This window comes from Agelaius tricolor, unplaced genomic scaffold (genome assembly GCF_023055355.1).
Source record: "Agelaius tricolor isolate 1412-34295 unplaced genomic scaffold, bAgeTri1.0.p SCAF_7, whole genome shotgun sequence".
Taxonomy (NCBI): Eukaryota; Metazoa; Chordata; class Aves; order Passeriformes; family Icteridae; genus Agelaius; species Agelaius tricolor.
Genome location: NW_027269267.1, coordinates 7,018,568 through 7,042,798, shown reverse-complemented (window position 1 = coordinate 7,042,798; position 24,231 = coordinate 7,018,568). Strand labels below are relative to the sequence as shown.

Here is a 24,231-nt window from a genome sequence, read left to right as displayed (position 1 = left end):
TGAAAATAAGTCCTAGGTTTAATCATCATTTTGGTGGCTCTGATATTGTACATCAACAGGTCCATTTAAATTAAGAAACTACTCCATCTAGTATGTGGCATTTTAATATTTGATTAGCTTTCAGCTTTTGAATAATGGCTTTTTCAACAGATGTGATGTGTCACATTTCCTGGCTTTTAGAAGGGAGTAGTGAGTCTCATGACCTTTCCCTTCCCAAGAGTTGCTCAGCCACTGAACTCTGATGACTCATGGTGCAAATAATTGTTTCAGCGAGGCTGGGTATTCCAAGCATGGCATTTCATATCCAGTTCGCTTTTCAATGGTTTATTTGTAATTTCTGCTAAACCACAGTTAAAGTTATCCAGCATTTGGCCACTAGGTCAGTAACAGATGACCCTTGCCAACAGCACAGATTGCTTTGAAGGCCAGTATAACTAGAAAACTGAGAATAAATTGATAGGTTAAGAGGTTGCCTGTGGGAACTGATGCCCATCCTCTGTCCAAATGTCACTTTCCAGACTGCAGTGCTGTCATCTGGCTGACCTTCTTCTCTGTTCCTCTGCTGCCCATGGCCTAAAGTAAAAGCACCTCTCTGTAATCAGAGCCGAGTCTGAAAAAGAAGAAACTCTCCAAAATATCCTTTCAGAAAAAAAGAAAGGCTTCTTAAAAACAAGTCCTTGTGCTTTCAGCTTTATCACAGCCCACACTACAGCACCGGCACCATCCAGCAACCCAGGATATTTTGTACTTCTGCTCTCAGATTCAATCCAGCCGGGTGAGTCCTGTCCTCGCTGCAATCCTGCGCCTCGGGTTGTTTCTTGGGGCTCTTCCCCCGCAGCAGCGCCCCCTTGTCCCCCGTCTGCCATGCCCCTGGTCCCTAGGAGTTGCACTCCTCGCAGTGGCAGGAGAGGATGTAGCGGTAGGTGGCCGTGAGCCGCATGCCCCCCGAGCAGCGCAGCCTCATGGCCTTCAGCTTGGAGGTCTGGGGCCGGCAGCAGTGGCAGCTGGAGCGGAAGGGCTGCTTCAGGACCGTGCTGAAGGACACCATGGGCTCCGAGCGCGACGTCTGGCTGCAGCGGCCTTCGCAGCGAGCCAGCAACACCATCTGCCAGGGGAAGCACAGTGGTTAGTGTTAGGAGTAGAAAAGCTGCCCTGTTTTTAAAAAAAAAAAAAAGTTGCAGAGTTCACAGGTTGGGCTGGTTGATGCCAGGGTGGAGTTCTAACTGTTTGTTGTTCGTTGTTGTTGTTTACAACATTATACCTGAAAACAGGTATTTTTCATTAACTACCTGTCCTTGATGGCTGAGAATTCCCCCTTTTGTCCAGTGGCACCCTACTGCTTCCTGGAGGGTGGCACTCGGATGGTGAAGGGGAGGGGACATCGAGTTGGCATGCAACCTGTGAACTCTGCTGGAGCCAGCATGCAATGGGAGAGACCCCTCACCAAACCTAGGAGAAAACCCCTAAAAACAAAGAGCCAACACAAAATTGACTGATCAAAGTGAGTCTAGATGTGAGGAATAGAATCTAGTATCCACTAAGACCCTTTTTACCCCTCACCCCAACCTAAAGATGCTGGCTAGAGAGAGGACATCAAATGTCAAGCCAAAAAAGGGGGAATCTCCTGATGTTCTCATGAGGATGGAATCCCCAGTTCTGTCCACAGACCAGTGGTCAAAGCTGTGCTCTTCCTTCTCCTCTGTGCCATTGCTGGGAGCAGTAGTGGCATGAGCGTGGACCTGTGGGTCCTCCCCATGGGAACTGATCACTTTTAACAAAGGCCTTAAAAAGGAGAAAGGTCTCCTGCCCTGTTTATTTCAGTTAGGAAACGTGTCCCCAGCTCACAGCTGGCACCCGCAGTGGGAGCCTCCTTGCAGCCTGGCTGGGGTTTTGTCACTGCATCCCAGCCCCACAGTGTGCTTTGCCCCTGGGCTGTGTCTGGGAGGGTGGAGGGGATAAGGTGGGCAGGAGGAATTGCAAGGTTCCTCCTGAAATCTTTGGCACTGACACCAACAAGGACTGCAGGACCTGGACTGACCTTAGGGCTCCAAATGATCTCAGCCAGCCCTGTTTTCCAGATACCATGAGTGCACCCATGACTTGCTGACTCCAGATCCATGGCAGTCAAGCCCTTAAATCATCAGCCAGGCTGATTGTTTATTTGGGTATTTACCATTGTTCTGAGTATACACACCAACTGGTTCTCATGTCTTGAGTTTAGATATATGAACATGTAAAGTAGAAATCTAAAGAAGATGCTCCATTTATTGCTTTAAAGAAGTATGTTTCTAGCTCATTCCTTTGATGAAGATCACCTTGACCATATATTTGCAATTATGTGTGTATCTATGTATCATTGCATCAGTTGTGTCTATATAAAATGCACTGCATGGCATAAAGCAGTGAAAATGCTGAAGTTGAACTGGTTGCCATGAAGATTCCCTAGAGAGATTTTCCAAAAACAGTTCAGCTCCAGGTTTCTTCTTCTGAGTTCAAATGTGAGCTGGGACCAGAGCAAGGTAACTCACACAGCAGGAGGCACTAAGGAAGGAGAGTCCCTGAGCAGTCACCTACTGCCCAACCACCCCTTGAGCAGAGGAGATACAGCATTAAGCACCACATAAATCCTGGAAAGGACCCTCTAAAGCTCAGCAAATGATGTGTTAGAAACAGCTGTTACCACCCTGATAACGGGTGTTGTACAAGTTTGAGCAGACTCCTGTACTTTCATGGGGACAGAAATATTAAATCCATGTCAGCTAATTTTGCTTAACCAACATAAACTTCAATATCAGCTTATTATATCATCTAAAGTAGGAGGTAAAACAGTTGTCTTTCTTATAACCAAGGGAGAACATTACATTTTAACCATGCTACACGTATCTCATGTTTTTTTTCCAGAAAATATTGAAGAACAACTACAAATGTGACAGCAAATACTTGACAGTGTTAAACCTTTTTGGGCTTCTTTCATTACACAAGCTCAACTGGCTGCAAATCTCTAAGTTATGCAAGCAGGTACATCAAATGTTTAAGTTTCTTTTTAGTCAGAGTTGTAAGGAAAGTTGAGATAAAAGAGAGAGAATATTCCTGAAATCAAGTAGGAAATGCCAGCACTGTCTGTGTCCATGGGAAAGGTTCTGATCATCCATTCTACAGTGCTTAAAAATTACTCTTGCAAGAGTACTTGCATGCTAAATGTTTTGCTTGAAAATGTATTAATGTATTAATATATCAACAACTCCATTTCCAGTCAACACAGGTCACAAAGAAGATGTCTTCATGAGCTGATTATCTGTGCTTGGTACCATTTTGCTTCTTAGTTAAAGATGGGCTTTTGTTACTTTCTGACAAATCTGTCATCCTTTAAGATTTGTAGCATAAATTTGTGGTCTCCTTCCTGTGGTACTGCATATTCATACGTAAATTAACTTCAGCTGTTTGTACTAATATGGTGGGAGGGAAATTTCTGTTGAGTCACACCTGAGCTTTAGACCCATCAGCTACACCAAGCTCCTTAATAGCAGAGTCTTTAGTGTACAGAAAACATGAAAGGGACAATCACTGCAGTGCTGTCACCCCATTACTCACAGATAAAGATCCACTTTTCTTCCCTTGCTAAACAAACCTCACTTCCCAGGCAGACAGCTGCTGAAGGTATCTAATTAGACACCAGCTCTGCAGGTATCTAATCCTGCCTGAATTGCAAAGGAAAGGAGCAGACTGGGACATTTGACCCAGTAATTTCCTTCCCAGCATCTTGACAGCCCTTTTTTAGGTGCCCTGCTTTGACCAGTTCACCAGGCTGTGCACTCTCTGTCACAGGCTGCTCCCAAATGTTTGGCTGAACCACTGAATCACAGAATTAACCAGGTTGGAACAGACCTTGGAGATCATCAATACATTTTGGGGGTGAAGAGCAATCCAACAGCACCTGACAACTGTTTGAAGGCTTCAGAGGCAACAGAGTTGAAATCTCCTCAGAAGTGGTGCAGGGGGATGCACAACAGCCAGAAATTACTTTTTTGGGAGGTTCAGAGAGTCCCCTAGAGTCCCTTCCAAGCAATCATTTCTATGATTTCAGCCCAAATGTGACAGCACACACTGCTATATAGTGGGGCTGACTTCTGGTGGTTGATGTTTCGGGAGCTGGAAAAATCATTCAGGTTCTGGTACTGTTACCCTAAGAATTTTTATGATGCACGTCTGCTCCTGTATCTGCAGGTACTTTCAAAAAGGCCAATAAAAATAAACCATGCCCTCATGAAACTGGCAGGACTAGAGAAGACTTGTCCAGAGTAATTATAGGGTAGAAATATCTGATGTGCCAATATCTCTGTCTCAATATAAACAGCTGGCTTCCTAATGCAAACCCAGCCAATATTTAGTCAATGTGCCACTGTATTTATAATTTATTATTTACAATTTATAATTTCTGAGCCTTGCCTTTAAAAACTTGTTTTAATCTGTGGAGGCTCTAATTTTAATCTGCAGTTTTGTTGGCTACTTAGTTCTCCATAAGATTAAGGTCAGTATTTATAGAATCACACAGTGTTGGTTTTATTCCTTGTTTTTGAATGACAGTGTAAACTCTTACAATGGCACAAACCCAAGGTGATAAAGTTGAATTTCAGGCTAAAGAATATCAAATTCCCCATTTTCATACCTTTTTAACCTTCTGGGCTACCTGAAGTCCTAACCAAAATTTACCTTCCTCTTCATAAATCCAGAACAGCACCAGTGGACTTTGGCAGGTGTGCAAATGAGCTGGAAATAGCATGTACTTTGAAAGTTTTGCCTTTCAATCAATTGCTCTGGCTGCTTATTGCTTCATGCACTATAGTGCAATAGAGATTATCACCTAAATAATTAGTAATGCTATAATGCATTGCACAATGATAGAGTGGGTGTGTAAATATAGTAAAAACATGTGGGTATTTCATAACCTGACACCTCTTGACTCCCCCTGGCCCCTGCACATGTGAGTTTGTGCATGTCACCTTGCAAGGCTGGATCCAGAGGCACAGTGTCCTACAGCAAGGGAACCACGTGGGTCTATGAGCAGCTAGGGAAGAATATTATTATCATTATCATTATCATCATCATCATCATTATCATCATCATTATCATTACTATTTAAAGTCAATTGTCTCACAGGTACAAAAGAGAGCAACCTGAATCTGAGGCAGTCCTTGACTCTGATCATTTGAGCTGTTTTCTGGAAATGCAGAAGCTGTGAACTGGTGTGTTATTAATGGTGTTTGTAGTCCTCTTTTCTGCACCTCCAGCAACAAGCTGAAGCCCAAAAGCAGATGGGCTGAGATGCCTGAGAACAGATTTTCACACAGTTCCCGTGGCCTGGCTGCAAACACTCATTACTGAAAATCTCCTGAGCTACCTCAGGAGTTAATGTCTTCAAACATCTGCTAAATCTTTCTTCATCTGCTCTGTGTCTCCCTGGGCTGGATTCTTCAGTCTGAGACTGTCAGTGGAAGCACACTTCTGGCACATCTGGATGAAGCACTTGTGACAGCCAAAACTGGAATTTAGGAGGCTCTGGGAGCAGCGAGGGAACCCAGCACATTGATGGAGACCAGTGGGTCTCCATGACAGAGGTCAGGGTAAATCCAGGTAGTCAGGAAAGGGAATACCTCATGAGCTGATACAAACATTTCCTTGAAGACAAAGGAAAACAGCTTTTCTGAAACAACATGCCTTCTTCCATCCCCCTTTTGTGTCTCTTTTGTACTTTTTGTTACTATAATAAACTATGTTTCCAAAGGATTTGGAAAACTGTTTTCATCGCCTGCCTGAGGCCACAAGCAAAAGGGATTTTAATGATTAAATTATATTGGCTGGATGTTTAACAAATCTACTTCCCATGTGGGTGCAATTGGCAGCCTCCACAGAGAACCCCAGTGGACATAATCCTTTTTTCAACCAGGACAGACAGCAAACATAATATATCTTACAATTTCTGAAGCCACTTTTGACTTCTGTAACTCCACGCTGCACCAAAAGGGAAAACATATGGGGTGAGAAAGGATATCACAGTGAAACCATCACCCCAAAAAAGGGGAAAGTCTCTGCTTGACACTGTCATTCCAAACTTCCACAATGGAAACTTGGTGGAAACAAGAGGTACCACAATTCCCACAGCTGCTCCCACAGAACTTTCCTTTTTTTGTCCTGGTTACATTTTATCACAATGTATATATATAAACAGATATATATAAACAGATCACAATGTATATATAAACACATTTGATCTAGTTTTAATTAGCATGTCTAATGTTCCTCTGTGTTTAATATGCTACTAGATCCAGAACAGAAGCCATATGTCTACCAGAATGATTCAGATATCTAAGACCTTAAAACAAAACAAAACAACAACCAAAAAACCCCAAACAACATTTAAAAAGCTTGAATTTTCTGGGAAATTATTTCACTTTGTATGGAAACTGTTTTCATTTTCCACTTCATGAGAAAGTCCATACAATTCACAGTATTGTTATAGAAGTGTTCTTGAAACTGTTGTGGCCATTGGGAAGCCAGAATATGTAATAATATCTTCAAACATGATTTCCATTAAAAGCTTGATTTGAAAAGAATCACTGAGTTTTGCAGCCAGAATTGCTAATGTTTATGTCAACACGTTTTTTCCTCAAAGCTTTTGAAAGTTTATGGTTTTCATTACAATGCTTTCTGTGTTCTCACTTCCAGCCCCACTCCTAAAGGCCTGATTGCTTTTTTGAATTTCTCCTTTTGGAAAGGTGAAAAGCAAGTCAGCAGCCTTTATCTCCAGTCCCAGTTTTTATGTACACACAGGATATCTTCACATCTGCGTGTCTCTGCTGCTAGATTCTGGTGGATAGGAACTCACACAGAGAAAATCACCCAGAATGGCTCATTTTAACAACTCTTCCCTCGAAGCTGTGAGGGGGTGAGGGGAGCCTTGTTAAAAGCAGGACTGGACTCCTGGTACTGAAGTGATTTCAGCATTTATTATCATGAAAAGAAAGGCCCAAAGCAAGGGGGCCCTCGGGCTGAGCAGGAGCGTTCCCACCGAGGATGCTGCAGTGCCGGCGCTGGGGCTCCTTGAGCAGCGATGTCTCAAATGTCCCAGATGGAGCAGCACAGTTTCAGTGGGTCAGAAACCCCTTTTTATCCTGTTTTTTGTCCCTCTGGATTGGTTTCTTTTTGGATCCTTCATTTGCATGAAGGTTTAAGGCGCTTGATTGGCCCATGACAGTTCTGTCCAGGCTGGCTCGTGGTGCACTTTGCTTAGGTGTGCTATGGTACGTTGAGTATAACGTACTTGAGTATAACATTTCTTATAACTGCCCTTTTAACTCCTTTTACAATATAATAACCAAACTAACAGTACATGTGTAACAATTACCAAGTATTGTACAACAGTTTCTGACCTATTTTTAACAGCCTTACCTTGGAGCTGCACTTGTAGAGGGGGTGGCTGATGGAGTCCACGTAGTGGTGCCTCATGCAGCGGCTGGGGTCGGAGTCGATGAGGAAGGAGCTCTCTGTTTTACTGTCCGTGTCTCCCATCATCACCAGCAGCGAGAGCATGGAAATCGAAGCTGCGAGTACATGATTTCCCATTGTCGAGGAACTTCTCGCTGGTAACAGCAGAGGGAGGTAGAGCATCAAAAACCCTCCGAATTCTGGAAGCCAGTTCCTTTCCAGGATGGCGAAAAGTCCGGTTTAAGTGTCTGAGCTGTCATTCTTCTTCTCAAGTTGGAGTCTGATGAGATTGTAATCCATCAAAGAATCTCCTGCACAGCTGGAATAAAAGCAACACAAATCACAATCCTGAGCAAAAAGACCGCTAGAGAAAATAGACATAAATTGTATTAAGGCGCTCAGGAACTTTGCTAGCCAAAAACCTGCTCAGAGTGAACATCATCTCCACAGTAGGAAGGGAATATGGCCTTAAGGAAGGAGATGTCAAGGCCTTGTTATTTTTAGCATTGTTCTATCATTTCAGGGAGATGAAATGACTTTGGACTTTCAACATCACAAGGGGTGCAATGCCACTCTTCTCCACTTGGTGATGAAATTCATCAGAAATTCCTGCAAATCGGAAGGACTTTGTACCCGCTCAGAGTGTCAAGGAGGGGCAAAGCTTGGCTGCCTTCCACATTACAGATGGGCACGGGATGGGGTGTCCCAGGCAGCACACTGAGAGGCTGTTGAGCTGTGGCTCTGGAGGCTGCCTGGCCGTGCCCTGCAGCTGCAGGGACAAGGGACATCCCCAGGGTGGAGGGATGCTGAAGGTCCGAGCCAAGGCATGAGCAAAGTGGTCTCCCAGTGACCTGCACTGCATGAGGAACCACCCAGGCCTCTGGCTGAACTGTGCTGCCCACTGAGTACCAAATTCCCATGCACACACATCCAGGCTTTGCTTGCTTACTTGTCAGGCAGCACTTTCTGGGTGTCAGTCTCTTCCCAGCTAATTAAAGAGCAGCATCTGAAAAATATGTGTATAATTCCATAATATCCAAGTACTATCCCAGCTATTAATTGGGAATAAATATCTTCAGGTGGAGACATATGGCTATCTACCCAGGCATCTGGATTTCTGTTTCATGTTGGAGACCAGGAGATTCTCCAGGAAACAGGTACAGGACAGCCCCTGAAACGCTGCCCAGAATTTTGTGCCTGCAGGGGAAGGAGAATATCTCCATTAGCTGCTTCTTCACAGTCCCTTGATCCTTCTCACAAAGCCCGTAGTCCTAACTGGGTGATTAATTTCACTTTTACTACAAACAGATATAACTTGAAAGAGCTGTGAATTATCCATCTAAACACAGTCCGATGAAGGATAGTCAAAGGATACTCATCAGTACAGTTAAAAGTGCAAAGACTTTCTGAAGAAACTTAAGATAAAACAGCTCCCTGCTCACAAAGAAATGCTCTGGCAGAGCCTCTTGAGTATTTAAAGAGCTGATGTGTGCCTTTGCTGCCTTATACAAGCCTCTTACAAAATTGTTTTCTGGCTTGCTGGCAGTCCTCTAAACCCACTGATACTCATCTCCCAAACAGCCTCCCCACCAGAGTGCTTGATGATTTGCATATTTCTTTATAGCCTCCTCCAGCACTTCTGTGGGAGGAGTGCCTAGCAGTGACAAACACTTCCAGAGTTCATCCAAGCTGGGATGGCACTGATGTGACAGCCAAAGTCTCATGCTGAGAAGAAATGTTATTAGGGTTGCTCTGTGTGTTAGAGAGACAAAGATGCTCTGTGTTATCAGACATTTTTGTTGTTGTTGTTTCAGGCTATTATCCGTGTGCTTAAGTAGGAAAGGAAAAAATTATGTGACTGTGGATTTAAATGACAATACTTCTTTTTTTTCCCCAGAGTCTGACTTATGGCCTGTTATATTTTCCTCAACAAATGGGTCATTTAAAACATAATATAGCTTTGCAGTGTAAAGAACTTAAACAAACAACCCTAAACACTCAGGATCTCAGATACAATTATGCACAGCCTCATTCATGTCAATAAATATCCCTCCAAACATTTCAGCAGCATAGGAGAGAAATCTCTGGGTCATGGGAGCTGGGACAGACTCCCTCCCTGAAGTGAACTGTGCTACTCCAGTTCATGCAGATGATGCCCAAGGATTAGCTAACAGGAGGAGGGATGCACTATTTTTTTTCTCCATGTTTAACCTTTTACCTACATTCCTATTCTTTTTTATAAAGAGGCTGACCAAAACATGCTGCTTGGCAAGGTCTCCCTCCAACATAGTTAATCATTATTACACACCCAGTAATTCCCTCTCTGTCCAAATAAATTTTCTTGATATTAGACGGTCTCATTTCATGTGATACTACACCCAGGGATCCCCATTTCCCATTCTCTCTGTCCCACTGTTAATTCTGGGCTTCTATATCTTTCCATGGTTTTGATCAGTATGATTTAATACAGTGAGAGAAATCTGAAGTGCTGGCTCAGTTTTCAAAGGCTTATCTCCCTAGTTTTCTTCAGGAAATAATTGGATGACACAGAGTCTGCCTCATGAAAACTCTCTGAGAAAGCTGGAAAGACACAGGGAAAAGTGTGAGAAAAGGAACATGGCTGTACCTTCCCCAGGACAAGCACAGAACAAAGAGCATTAACACTTCCACAACCTTTTAAAATTGCCCTGATACTTCACTAAGAAAGAAATGTAGCAGGTTTTGGTAACAATACTTTGAAAGAAGTAAAAAGTATCACATATTTGTAAGAAAAAAGAGAGAAAACCACTGTAGATGCGATCCATCTCTTGTGAAATAAGTGGTTACAGTTGTTTATAGACGTCGTGGTAAAATGTGTAGGTATTATCTCCTGACATACCTATGGGAAGCATGCACATACATTTTCCAAGCACATATGCTATATATAACATATATAACATATATGGAAGAAGAAGTGCTAGAGAGACATTTAAACACATGGAAGTTAGGGTGTGGATTTTTGATTCTGTAAAAAAAAAAAATTTAAATATTTTCACTTAGGTACATCACCCTGATGAGGTATGTTGGAATGATATTTTCCATTTCCAGCTGATATTGAGCAATGGCATTTCACTTGAACTTAGCATTATTGTTATTTTTTTAAGTTAAAAATTGCATTCCTTTTGAAATGTTGTCTGAATTTATAAAATCCTAGATAGCACATGCTATCAGGATTGGCATAACTAGTTTCCAGTCTATACTTCTGTCCAAAAAACAGAAGCAAGTACAATTGTGCTCATAAATCATCATTACAATGACATTTTGTTTCATTTGGAAAAGACACTTTTTTATTAAAATCAACAATTTCACAGAGGAAATTTTCCTTCTATTTCAGCTGGTTTTTCCTCACTTTCTTTCCATGCAAAACCTGTGGTAGATAGCTCATCTACCAAGCTAACCAAAAGGAAACCTAAACCCTCCCACTGTACATCATCCTGTAAAGAAAAAGATTAAAAAGATGCAAATGTAACATTATACCCTCAGGCTGAAAAATTGCTACAAAAATATATGGCCTAACAGTGGATGAAAATCACTACTTCACATTTTCTTCAGAATTCACTGAGATATGGGAAATACATTTTGTTAGCAATGGCTTTGTTTCCTTTCCATATACCTAATTTTCAGTATTTCACGGAGAGATAACATACTAAACTTGCTACAGCTGTTACCTAAAACTGCTACAGCTGTTAGCCTAAAAACTTCATGGAAAAATAGAAGACATCCCAAAGAAAAACTGTATTAACACACAGTCTAAGACTGTATTGCATGTGGACATAGGTGCAAAGTTAGGGTTATTTTTCCAAATCCACGCTCTTATTAACTGCTTTCTGAATAATAAAGATTTCTTATCATAGTTTTAGTATCATTTGGAGAGTGGTGAAGGCTAAGGTTTTGTTTTGCTTTAAGGACAGAACATTCCATCATCTGGAATTATTTAGCCAGTCACTTTGTGAGAACGTAAACAGAAATTCCCTTTTTGCTATGTATCTTGGAAAAAATAAAGAGCTGAGCAATTCTCCCAAGGTCTACTGGATCTGCACAGCTTTTACTCTGGGAGGTGGGAAGGGAGCAGTGGAAAAGCTCATTTATGGTGTACTTCTAATTCCCTTAGCCCCCCATATTAGGCATGCATATATGTTCAGCTTGGCCTTCATTTGCTGGGCATTTTCTGTGTTTGAGACTCCTGCTTGAAGATGGGGGCACCATTTAAGTCACTCGATGCTTTTCGGGTTTTGGAGGATGCCAAAATCCCATTGAAGCAGCGGTGTGTGTGTATATAAATTAAGCCTGGCCTTGCATGCTGTGCATATTTAGTAAACACAATTACTTGGATCCTACCATGTGGTTCCCTCAATCTGAATTTCTTATGTAAACAGAAGAGTTGCAAAGCTACTCAGTTTCTCCAAATTCCAGACCTAAAAGAGTGTCACTAACCACATATGTGTATGTATATGTGTGTGTGTGTCAATTCACTGCTGCTGTTCTGACCAAAAAAGCACCACAAAGTTCTTCATGAGACAAAAATGGATTTCTCAAGAACTTTATCAAATTTAGAAAAGTTTTGATTTTCCAGGAAGATAAGGATTTGGGAGCTTCACTCTCCAAGGTCTTGATTGGAGTGGAAACAACTGTGATGGGTAAATTACTCAGGCTCCACAAGGGTTTGTTCTGCAGGGTTGAATTCTCCCCTGCCATGGCAAAGGCAGCATGGTCTGTTCCCAAAGATCCTTCAGCACCCACAGCACTCAGGTGGCTCCCAGCCCACACAGCCATCCACACCATGCCTGGGAAGGAGCTTGGGAAGCACTGTGGGACTGAATCACACCAGTGACAATCTGAGCCATTCCAGAGGCTCGTGGAGTAGGAGAGGCAACCCCAGATGAGAGGCTGACCCTGCTTCCTGTAGCACCACCTCACAGCCTTTGTCAGTTCCAGCATATCTTTTAGCTCTGTAAGTAAATGCAATCATCTTCTTATCTAGGTATTTTACTGTGGTCATTCCTGTGCCAGCAGTGAAGGAGCTGGCCTCCTGTGCATGCTATCAAAAATCCTCACTTCACTCTGCAGCTGCCTCAAAACGCCTGACAGAGCCACTGAGTGGCCACGTGGCAGCCAGGCAGCAGCAGCAGGTGAGCACAGGCAACCTCAGTTGTCTGAGAAATGCCTCCCCACAACATTGGAACAGGTTTCTTCCCATCCTGAGGCAAGGCAAACACCAAACCAAATATTTTGAGTGAGACCCTTACAGCTCTAAATAACTGAATGTTCCCCCAAGGTCTTGTTGTGCTTAAGAGGTTTTGCTCTCCTGACATCCAGCTGTGCTGGAGCTTGTCCCCTTCCCTGCCAAGGGGAATGTCTTCATCCATGCTCCAGGAGCTCCATCCACCCATCACACAGCAGGGCAGTGTGTGCCTGCACAGAGGATACAGAAACAACATGCACTCCTGGCCAGAGCTGGCACCAGCTGGTGGGCAAGAGGAGAGGGGAAGGAAAAAGGCAGCAAGAAGGAAAACAGGCTCAAAAGAAGGAAATTTAAGCCTCTTTATCTGGTGGTCCATGGTAGAGAATTCCATCTTCTGGTCCTACTAAAGCTGTGATGAGAGAAACTCCTGGAAACCATTTTTTACTACGAGACTTTGTTAAGTCTTTTAATATTTCAAGAGATGAATGCCTGTGACTGTAAGCAGACTGATAAAAGTAAAAAAACCAGGAAGACCATGGCATATGAAGCATAAGAAGCAACATGGCAATTGCAGCAAACACAATGGAAGCACCCTGGGAGCCTCAGGACACATGGGATCAGCATACATGGGGCTGGTTCCCTGGGCTCATTTAAGGCCCCAAAATTGTTCCCACCATGGGGACCCGGTGCATGAGGTGGAACAAATCCAGCTGAATGGCACTTGAGCTGCCTGAACTTCCCTCTGCTTTTGAAGTTCCCAAGAATATTTCCAGCCCTTCAGGTACTAGGAGAGGGGGAGCAGGAGGTGCCTTCCTGCTCAGCAGTTGAAATAACAAACTCCAGTGGGTACTGCGGGCTGGCGCCCGGCCAGCAGACAGGCACAAGCCAACACGGAGAAAAGGGTTTAATGCACTCCCAAAGAATAACTACTGGGGGACAAAAGAGTGCTTGTATTTTTATTCTTTCCTTTTCCTGCTTCCAGGAAGCTTTAAATAGATTGATTAGGGGCATGCATGGGATATCTCTCTAATGAGGGAGCAGAGCCTTTTAATGGTGAGGTGATGCCAGCCTTGGATTCTTTCTTTATTCTTGTGTTTCACTGAATAGCAGAGTAGTCATGGTCTCGAGTCTCAGACAGCAGAGGAATACAATTTTCCACTTGGTCATCCATCCAGAGGGTGCTGGATGGGATTACTCCTTGGTGAAGCACCAGGTGCAGAGCTGAGCAGTCTAGGGCTGCCCATCCCTCCCAGGAGGCAAACCAGCAAGGGTGGCTGCTGGCTACAGTGCAAGTGTTCCCAGCCAAGCATTAGCTATAGGATTTGCTTCAGTAATTACCTCTACTTCAGTCTTATGACCCAACAGGAGGCAAAATTACTCTTGGCCAAATTACAAGTTGCTGAGAGGTCTAGGGCATTCAGGCATGTGTCCTCTACCTGTTGGAGTGTGTTACAAGCAGGTGGGCAGTTTTTGTTCTCTGTCTTTTGCATATTTTCCAGCACACTCAAAGCCTGTAGTTATCCATAGATGCAGGAGTAGGAATGGGTCTTTTTATTCTTTAACATTAAGCAAACACATCGCTGCCACTGGGACCATCAGAGAGTGTTATGCATGTCGGAGACAGCACATGATTGAAGGGGATGTTCCCTCTCTTCTGACCCCAGGGGCAAAATCCTTTCCTCTTTTATACACAGGCAGCATTCAGACCACCATCCATATACCTCATCCTCTGATAATTAGGGAACCTAAATATTTGGCTCATGGTAACAATTCTGTGTCTTCTAACAAGGGGAGCAGCGTTCCCCTAGGTCCCACTCCCTTTGAGCCGTGCTGCTATGACAGCAATGTGATTGTCACTGCCATGGTATGCTTAACCTTTGCCAAACCAGAGCTGAGGCATTAACTCAGATCCTCAGCCCACATGTCTTAAAGGGCAATGTAACCTGTGCTGCCTCAGCCCAGCACAGTCTGCAGCTCAGTAATAACAAGCACGAAAATGTGACAAGCGTGAGCCGTAAAAATGATTGATGCAGCTAGAAAAATAACAAAGGGAAGCTGAAAAATAGCAATGAGGAGGAGGAATTCCTGGGACCAGTGTCTCCATGGCACCAGCAGCCCCCTACTCTCACACAGAAGAGAGGCTACACTCCAGTAGAAGGGATCTCCATACCACACAATGAAATTCCAGCAAACAGGACAAGGACTGATGGTGTCTGGAAGTGGTAGTGCCACTGCTACCCGGATAAGAGTTTGAATTAGATTATGTGAGAAAAGGAGGAATATATAGACGACCAGCTGCTCAAAGGCTTACTACAACCTTGCTTTTATTGTTCTGCTAAGTTAGAGGTGGGGCATCAGAGGGATTCCTAACATACCGCTACTGAGAAATTTTAATATGTTCCACACTGACACATATAAAAAGGAAATAACAGCTGATCACAGCCAGCAGAGACTGCAACATCTCTTTATATGCATGCACAGAAGGATGGTCAAAGTGGGGTGCTCTTGGCTCAGACACCTGAGCTAACCTGACCCAACTAATCCATTCTCCTGCCACTGAGTTGAGTTTCAGCAAAAGGACTGTCAAGTGTGAGGTCAGGCAGCAGAAAAAAAAAGGTGATCTGGACATGGCTATTCACCCCATCCTGAGATACCAGGACATGGAGAAGGGCAGGGGAGCTGAGAGGCAGAACACTTAACACTGATGAAAAGAAACACGTGTTTACACAAGCGACAATGATCCGGGGGAACAAGATATCACAGAGGGCAAAAGTTTAGCTGGGCTCAGCCAAAGGACCTGTTGTGTATGGGGGGGTTACAGTCACAGGGGTTTCATTTCTGAAGAGTTTTTGGAAGTTATAAACCCTCAGGACTCTGAGAGCCCACTGGATGGGGTTAGGGAAAAATCCTTTGCCCCAGCAAATTACCCCATAGCTGCTGCCACAGGGACTTTGTCTTTCTTTGATGGGGCCGCTTCCAGAGGTGGATTGCTCAAATAACAATTTGCTCAAATAACAGGGGGCTACAGTCTCATGTAGCAAAACCTTCCTAAAACTCACAGGGACAAATCTCTCCCCATACTCAGAAGGAGTATGAGACAGAGAAAATTGTAATACTTATAATATAGCTATCAAATATTTATAATTGTAATTAAAATAGTGATTGGGAGGTGGGGAGGGGGAAAGAGAGGACTTTGTTTCCTTTCAGTTAAACAAACAATCCACCAGACAAGTTGCAAAAATTAATGTCTCCGTGGTTTCATGCAAGCTTTCACCATAGATAGTCAATTCTCTCCAAGTTCCAAGGACAATCCTGAGCACCTCCTAGTGCATCTGAGAGCTGTCAAGCCAGGCAGGGAGCAAAGTCAGCCCCAGGAGAAATGGGAAATGAAGCCAGCCATGGGAGGATTCCCTGTCAAATGAGTCACAGCAGGCATCAGTGTGAGCTCCCAAGGAGGTGGTTTATTTCCCTCCCACCTGGGCAGGAAAGACTGCAGCCCTGGCCAGGTAAGAGAGCAAGAATATGCAGATGCTGCCACAAGCCTCAAAGGTGAGTGAGGGCTGGTTCCAGGGGAAGATGGCTTTTGTGGAAATCAGCCATGCCTACCTGGGGTACTGCTACTGCAAACTGTACCCAAGACTGTCCATAACAAATATCCTGCTCTACAAAGGCCAGTCATCAGCACACATTAATCTGATCCAAACCAGGCACTGCACAAACCCAGGAAAACTACACAGGACACCTTCAGGTAGAGAAATGAGCCTGTAACTAATCATCAGCAGCCCCTAATTATACCCTGTCCCTAAATCGAATTACCTTTTACTTTGTAAATTTGAAATACCTATTCCTCCCACATTTGTTTTTAACAGGGAAATCTTAAAGCATTGTTTTACAATACAAAATAATATTTCATTAGCAGCAAGAGCATATCAGTGTACATATAAGTCACATTGGGAATCCCCGATTCAAGCTGATGAGTAGTTACTTGTCAAATAGTTCTATTTAGGTCCAGGAAATTATTCATGTGTATGACTACTCACAGATATGACTAAGGTCCCACAGCAAGAGCAAAAGTGAGCATTATTAGTAAATCAAAAGGAAGGGGGAAAAATAATAGGTACAGGTCCTAAAATGTAGATATATTCTTTCAAGGAGGGACAAATAGCAGCACTGTGATTATTACAGCCACACTTATTGCCACACCAGGCAGCTGGATTGCTTCTATTAGAAAATAACTGTGCAATAAAGTACTGATTTCAAGTGAGTTTGCCCCCATTACTGGTTTTAAAAAAACTTTTGCCAGTTCTTTTTCAACAGGCAGAGTTCCTTCCCCTCAGCCACAGTTATAAAGCTTTAGGAAATGTAAGTACCATGTATATACATGTATATACTGCAAGTAACATATATAGGAAATATATGTTTCATCTCTAAAGAGCTGCAGAAACCTTAAGCAGCTACTTGCCATGCTGTCTCTCCCTGGCAGAAACAAGTAAGATGTGTTATAGGGAGGCTATGAGAGAAGTTTCAATGAACTTGCAGGGTAGGATAAGAAATCTGCCTGGCAGCCCCACGGGAGTCAGTGCACACACACAGGCACGCACAAATCCAGGTTTGTGACAAGAAAATCTCCCCCCAGCACACACTGTGTGTGGCACTGCAGCAGCAGCTGACCCAGCCCTAGACTGGGCTTCTTTGTCACTGTTCTCTGCTGCCGGAGCCACTGAACTTTTCCAGATGAGTTCACTCACCTGAGTCCCGGAGGAGCCGGGGCTCGTCCTCCGGGCAGTGTCGGCTGCCGAGCCCCGCAGTTCCCTACGCTGGCACTTGCTCACAGCGGCGAAATCCTTCCTTGGTCCCAGGGAAGCGGAGAGCAGTCATGCTGGTGCCTCTGGCGCTGACACACAGGGAAATGATCGGCCGGGAGCGGAGCAGAGCCTCCCTCTCTCCTTCTGGGGTCGCGCAGCATCCTCCGTGTCAGCGGCCACCTACCAGATATAGCCCGGGCACCCAGCAAAGCCAGGCACAGCGGCTTTCCCCGCAGCTCTAGGCCAATAAAGAGTGCGGGCTGAATCTGTCCTAACCCACAGGCAGCGCTGTCCGGGCCATTGGAAAGCCTCGCGGAAGTTTGGATAAATAACAACGTGCGAATTGTGAGCGCTCCCGCGAAGAGTGAGGCGCAAAGCTAGAAATAAATATCGCCTGTTGTTTCAGATTGCCCCGAGCGCTCCAGCAGATGACTGGCAAGAGAACAGCAGGCGTAAGTAGTGGTAGGAGTAAAGAGTCCAGCTTTAAAGCAGCAGGCTTGCCCGTGTTCATAGAGCCCTGCCGCAGCGGGACAAAGGGGGTGCTGGCGATCCCAGCGCTCTCCCGGTGATTCCTGGGCTGAGCCCTGCGTGTCCACTCAGCCCAGAGCCACAAGCTCTGGCCAGCCCTGAGCTGCACCCTGCAGCCAGCATGCTCACCAGAATAGGTGTTTAACCAAGGTGCTCAGAAGCACCCTGGGCCACCTATTTGACCACATACAGGCAGCCTTCAGACAGGAGATAAGAACACAAGAATAAGGAGACACAGGGACTAGAGCTGTGTTGATTCCATTTAAACAAGATTTAATTTAAAAAACAAGGAGAACATGTCTTTGTCAGATAAAGAGATTAAGCACGCAGTTTAAGTCCGTGTAACACTCAAAATCTGTAGGAATCTCTTATTTGCATGCTTACCTTTGGAAAATGCACCACTCCTTCCTTCCTTCCCTCAAACCCTTTGGAGAGCTGCAAGAGGTCCTGTTACTCCCAAATGCTTTTGTTCTTCTGTCCCTCCGTCACATGGCTTGCCTTTTATATTTGCAACACACAAAAGTTAGGGCTGTTGTTTAAGAGAGAGAGGGAGAGAGAGGGAGAGAGGGGGAATGTCAAATGGAAAAGTGCCATTGCAGTCATATATCAATCAGGGCAGCAGCAGCAGCTCGCTGGCAAATGGGAATTCCACAGAAATGTGAAGCTCTTGTTATCTGAGAAATCACAAAACACCACCAGCCAAGCTCCCTTCTGCAGGGACTTCTTATAATTGGCAAGCCAGGAAATAGAGGAAATGTAGGTGCTTTTTTAATCGCTGTTATTGTTTCAGATCTGGAGATAAGGAGGCTGTGGCATGTGTAAATCAGTGGAATATAAATCTTGAATATAAATCCTGAATCAAATTCCTTCCTAAGCAAAGGGACCATGTGCAAGATAAAGCAAACCACTGAGAAGCACGGGAATGGAGCTAAGTGAAGAATCTGACAGTAATGATTTAAAGAATTTGATAACTGTTTGCACTTGGAAAATACCCATAGAAAAACTACCTGCTCCCTGGATTACTCATTAATCTCCTTTTTTTTTCTGACCAGTTTTTCTTAGGCTTTTTTAACTGTGATTGATCTCAGATATTCTTAATTCAAGATATGGTGCTTCACTACAATTGGTCAACTAAATCATCTGACATTCCCTGGCTCTCCAGTTGGTTAAACAGGCAAGCATTTTCTGTATAAATATTTCTCTGTAAACCTGCAATTCCCCTGCTTCCAACAACCTGCCCTGAAATCATGAAGTTTCTGTCAAATAAACTCAGAATTTTGCTCAGAGAAGAGAACATTGTATTTCTACTTTACATGCCTTTCTCTGAAGAAGGCCAAGTTTGAAAGAAGTTATCCTTAAAATGTTTTAAAAAAATATTATGGGTGTATGCAAAAAAAACAAACAAACAAGAAAAGCCCTGAGAGGCTGAAGGGAGTCTCCATCCACTGGAAAGCCCCTCTTACAACAAACACATCACAGCTCTGGATGCACCAAACCCTATTCCCTGCAGAACAGGGTGTTTCTCTTCCCTGTGGAGTGCCCCCTAGGCATCCTGCAGGATTGTGTGAAACACAGATCTAAGCTGGTTAATTAAAAAATAGGCAACATAGCTGGCCATTCACAAGCTGGATCTGTTCTGGCCAGCAGATGGACAGGGCTCTGTGTCAATTGTGTTTGAACTCTAAAGGCAAGTTGGTATTTGATGGATGATGTTATTAGCTAAATGTCTTATGTGGTATAAGATCAAAGAACAGATGGGAATTATGCCTTAAAATAGAATAATCTAAAAGGGGGATGGCTTTTAGATGAGTAAGCATCATGGAAACAATAAAGGAGACTTTCTTGGCCTTGCTTTGCTGCACAGCCAGGTTTGACTGGTGGGATAAACAAACAACCCACTTAGGACCACAATTCTTAGGATGTCAGTTTTGCGGCCCATTTCTCCCTTCATATTCAGTGTTTACATTATTTGGCCTCTTGAGTCAGCCTTGTGTTTCTCTCCCTGACCAAATGTGTCCCAGCTCTCTGTTTCCTTGCAGATGCCACTGAGGTCACCCAGGGTGGGTGGTGGCAAAGCTCAGCAGCACCTTCACCTCGCTGTAACCACAGACTGAGACTGCTGCTCTGGCACAGCTCTCACCTTAAACAGAGAGAGCACACACAGAAACCTTCTTTAATTTACCCTACACCCTCCTGTAAAATCAAGGCTATTGGTTGCTGTACTGCTGTGTTGTCTGTCTTTTTCCACTGGCAAGCAAGTGATTTAAGTACTCTGGTTGCTTTCACTAAGAACCTCCCATGTGCAAGACAAAGTAGCTTCTGGATGAAATCCTCCAGGAGACAGTAGATATCCTACTCATGGTCCTCACTGAAAATGGTACTTTTAGGGTTTTTTTCTGGCACCACTTAGGCTTCTTATCTTTGTGTCATCTGCAGGTGAAAATATCTGTGTTGTATTTTTGCTGGGTGCTAAGCATACTAAACAATTATCAATAATTCCTCAAACAGTGGCATTTTTGAGATGCAGTGCTCAGCAGTTTGCTACCACAGCACAAATCCTTAGTACAGGAAAATCAGCAATTAATTGACTTGCAATTTTTTTATCTTCAGCTCCCAGACTCTGTTTGGCAGCCGGTGGAAGTTAATCAGCAATTAATTGACTGCACAGCTTGGTGACTTATAAACTGACACTCTCATTTGTGGCCTTCTGAATGAACTTGCACATGATCACAAGCTCAAAAGTAGAAACATTTAATGTAGCCTCCCCCAACTCAAGAACACTGTGGTCCATAACTTTTTCATAGCTGCTCATAAATCTTTAGCCTCTCTCAAAAGCTGTGCCTTAATCCCACCCATAAAACCAGACATTTTGAAGAAACAAATAAAAGCAGAAAGAACAGGAGCTCAGAGCTCAGTTTTCAAAGACCACTAGACATCTGAGATGACCCCGGATATCAGATAATATTTCCAGAAGATTTAAGGTATTCTGCTCCCATCAGTTCTGATCTGAGTTCCCTTCAGAAGAGGCTTATCTCACTTAGAAGTATTGGCCTGAAAACTAAATTTAGGCTCTTCCAGAAGCAAATGAAGAGTTTCCATTCCAAATTACTTTCAGTACAGGCCCAATTTAGATTGACATCAATAGCAGTTTTTCTCTCTGTGAGCATATTCTGCTGATTCAGTTGAACTAAATATATGTTTGGTTTTTTTAATAGACAATAAATTGAGATAAATCCCTTCCTTGTAGTCTCAGGATGTAATTTAGAAGAGATGGAGATCCACTACTTCATAGAGTTCTACCAACCTCCTAGTTCAATCCCCATAAAGTGCATTGGAGACCTGCAGCCCTATTCTTTATTCCACCACCACTATATGACTTACAAGACTCATGCTCATCCTCAGAAAGGCATTGGACTACCATTAGCTGCAGTTCAATAGGACACAAATATTTGCCCTGTTGGCATCATCAGCCCCATGTTCCTTCTTCAGAGGAGCAGGATTTCACCTCTCCATCATGCATGTGTTGTGAAATGCATTCAAACTTGTGCAGAAAACACAATATTTCATTTTCATCTTAAGGATTTCCCAGTGCTGCAATTTTGACATTCTGAGACAGCAGGTAACAGACCTCAAAATCATCAAACATTCTGTCAGAAGAGGCATTGCATGGTATCTGTGCTGGTTGTGCCTGCAAAGACCAGAAAAGGAGCACAAACACAAGGACAACCTTTAAATGGAGATACACACTCACACACAGTGACAAAAACATTGCACCCTTTGCTGGAAGCAGTTGGAGGGAGTGGGATGCTCAGGAATGCAGTTCAGGGAAAGGCCATGCTTTGTTCCATTATTGAATTGGTGAAGGAGGGTTTATATCTGGGGATTGGCCATCAGTATTCCTCTCATAGCTGTGAATGTAGGAGGAACTGAAATCATTGTAATGGCAATCTGCAGCAACAAAAAATGTAATACTTACATTATGAATTTATACTTTGTAAGAGGTACTCAGAATTCTTAGAGGAAGTTTTTTTTCTATCATTTTAATAATAAAAATAAATATTAGGCAAATAATATTCCCAATAAATAAAAATACATAACCACTTTCAACAATGAAGGAGCAGGTGGCACAGAAATCTGTTTAGACACTCAAAGCTTTTCATCTTTCTCCCCATGGTGCTTTATCTCAGATTTGTTATGCAAGGATATTTAAATACCTAAACACACATAATCTTCTGTAAACTAAATGGGTCTCTTCTTTCAGTGTTTGTATGAATTAATGAATGTGTGCTGTTAAGAAACAGTAAATGGAAATGTTTATTCAGTAATTTACACAAATACTGTTATTACAGCAAGGCTCCTGTCATATGGGGATAAGGCTGCTATGGAGAAGTCTGTGAAAATTAGCCTAAATTACATGCTTATTAATTTTAAGACAGAAAGACAAGTATTTCCTGTGGCCAATACTTAGCCTTCGGGCTGACATGAAAATGCAGCTGCAGGAGGACCAGAAGTTGGTGTCCCCTGGCCCCTCCAGCAGGCAGAGGCATTGGCCAGGTAGGGTCACCTCCTCAGAAGTGTGCTGCCCTCAAGGCACAGGTTACTGGGGACGATCAGGGCTTAACAAAGACCAGCTGAGAGCCTGGCAATGCAAACAGGGTGCCAGGGGAGGTCCTGGTGAGCAATGTCAGGGCCATATCTGGGGAGGGGCAGGCAATGCTGAGGCCTGGGAAGGTTTTCATGAGTGGTTCAGGCACACAAAGTCAGCCAGGCTGCCCTGCACTCACCAGGAGCCTTGATGGACAATTTGTACAGGACAAATGAGGAAACCTGGGTTCTTACATATTTTTTCCCTATGTCCCTCATGGTTACCAACTCAGGTTTTCCCCTACATTACCATCAGCTCCTTGATCCCCACATCTCTTGACAATGTGGATTTAAACTCTTTGACCTTTGCTCACTCCCACAATTTTTTCAACAGCTTTTAAAGCCCCTACAAGACTGGTGGCTGAGCGAGGGGCAGCACACCTCCACTGAATAGCAAACACATCCTGTGGCTTCTTGCCTCCTCAGAATGCAAATCGTGGTTTGGTTTCCCTCTGCAGGACAGCAACAGGATACAACATCCCTGCCCAAGCAGCACACATCCTCACATGTCCAAGAAATTGTCCAGAAACTTTGTTTTCTCTGTGAGATCTCTGCCTTGCTGTTAAATTGATTTAATTTGAGCAGCTGGATGAAAAGCTGAAAGAAGACACTAACATCAGGGCCAAGAGACAAAAAACAACTCGATTCTATGAGAAACTAGTAAATAAGAGAGTAAAAACATCTGTTCTACCTTCAGGCTGCTGAAAGGTGAAGAGCCTTTTCCCTAGCAGAGGCTGTTGTCACCCTGATCCTTGTCCCCATCCCCTTTGGAGCGACTGGCTGCACCTCTCTGGTGTCCTTGGCCACTACTTTATGCCTAATGGAGAAGGAGGAAAGCTGCTGAATCTCAACAGCGTGGATCAACTGTTCTGCAGACATTTGAGGGGTTTTTCCACCCTTCCTGAAGGCAGCTGCTCCTCCCTCTTCAGTGGAAACCACAAACAGGCAGTGCCTGAAGGGCTGCTCATTGTGCTCCTGATGGGAGCTGGAGCTCCCTTTTGGCAGTATCTGTTCATCTCTATTAATAACAAAAGGAGCCAAGAGTCAGCTTGATTCAGTCATCCAGCTGTTGAACACCTTGGTTAGGGCAGAGGAATTCCACCTTCAAGGTTGTTTCAAATTATCTTATAAGCATGTGCAGGAGATGCTTCACCTACCAGCTAACAATCCACAGTTTCTCATAGGTCAGTGTTAAATATCACACTTTTTTCCAAGGCTGCAGGGAAAGTTTTGCATCAAACACTGTGGGATAATGACACCTGATGTGGAGTGAGCAATCTGCAGCATATGTCTTCCACCTGGCAGAGAGAGAAAGGAGCTTTCTGTGAAAACTTGTGATATGCCAGATGTTTGTCAGAGTACCAAAGAATTTGGAAGCTTGCATGTGGAAATTTCGCCAGTGTTTGAATCTCCACGTCCCCATGTGGGTGATGTGTGGTGCACCTTGAGCATCAACACTGATCTCTCTCTACCCAGCTATCCCAAACCACAAACAAGAACATTTCTGCTGATTCCTGCCCTCAGTGTTTCTCAAGAGTTTTTCAGAAAGTC

General features: G+C 43.7%; 1 protein-coding gene across 5 annotated transcripts; it reads right to left on the bottom strand.

Moving 5' to 3' along the window:
- On the bottom strand, positions 1-18,575 carry NDP (norrin cystine knot growth factor NDP). Of its 5 annotated transcripts, none has more exons than XM_071430257.1 (4): positions 18,421-18,573; positions 17,452-17,940; positions 7,447-7,801; positions 1-1,105 (listed from the first exon to the last, which is right to left on the bottom strand). In XM_071430257.1, the coding sequence occupies exons 3-4, from the start codon at positions 7,663-7,665 to the stop codon at positions 878-880; spliced, it is 447 nt and encodes a 148-aa protein (XP_071286358.1). In that variant the 5' UTR covers positions 7,666-7,801; positions 17,452-17,940; positions 18,421-18,573; the 3' UTR covers positions 1-877. The 5 variants fall into 5 exon arrangements, with proteins under 5 accessions (XP_071286358.1, XP_071286362.1, XP_071286359.1 ...); XM_071430261.1 differs by lacking the exon at positions 17,452-17,940 and adding an exon at positions 8,432-8,488 and having other exon boundaries at positions 18,421-18,557; XM_071430258.1 differs by having other exon boundaries at positions 17,452-17,885; positions 18,421-18,514.
- Between the last annotated feature and the right edge of the window lie 5,656 nt (positions 18,576-24,231).

Bases quoted from the DNA above. Each gene is read 5' to 3' on its own strand.
- NDP (XM_071430259.1), bottom strand. From the start codon at position 7,665: ATGCTCTACCTCCCTCTGCTGTTACCAGCGAGAAGTTCCTCGACAATG. The intron at 1,106-7,446 runs GTAAGGCTGTTA...TTCCCCTGGCAG, and splicing joins TCTACAAGTGCAGCTCCAAG to ATGGTGTTGCTGGCTCGCTG.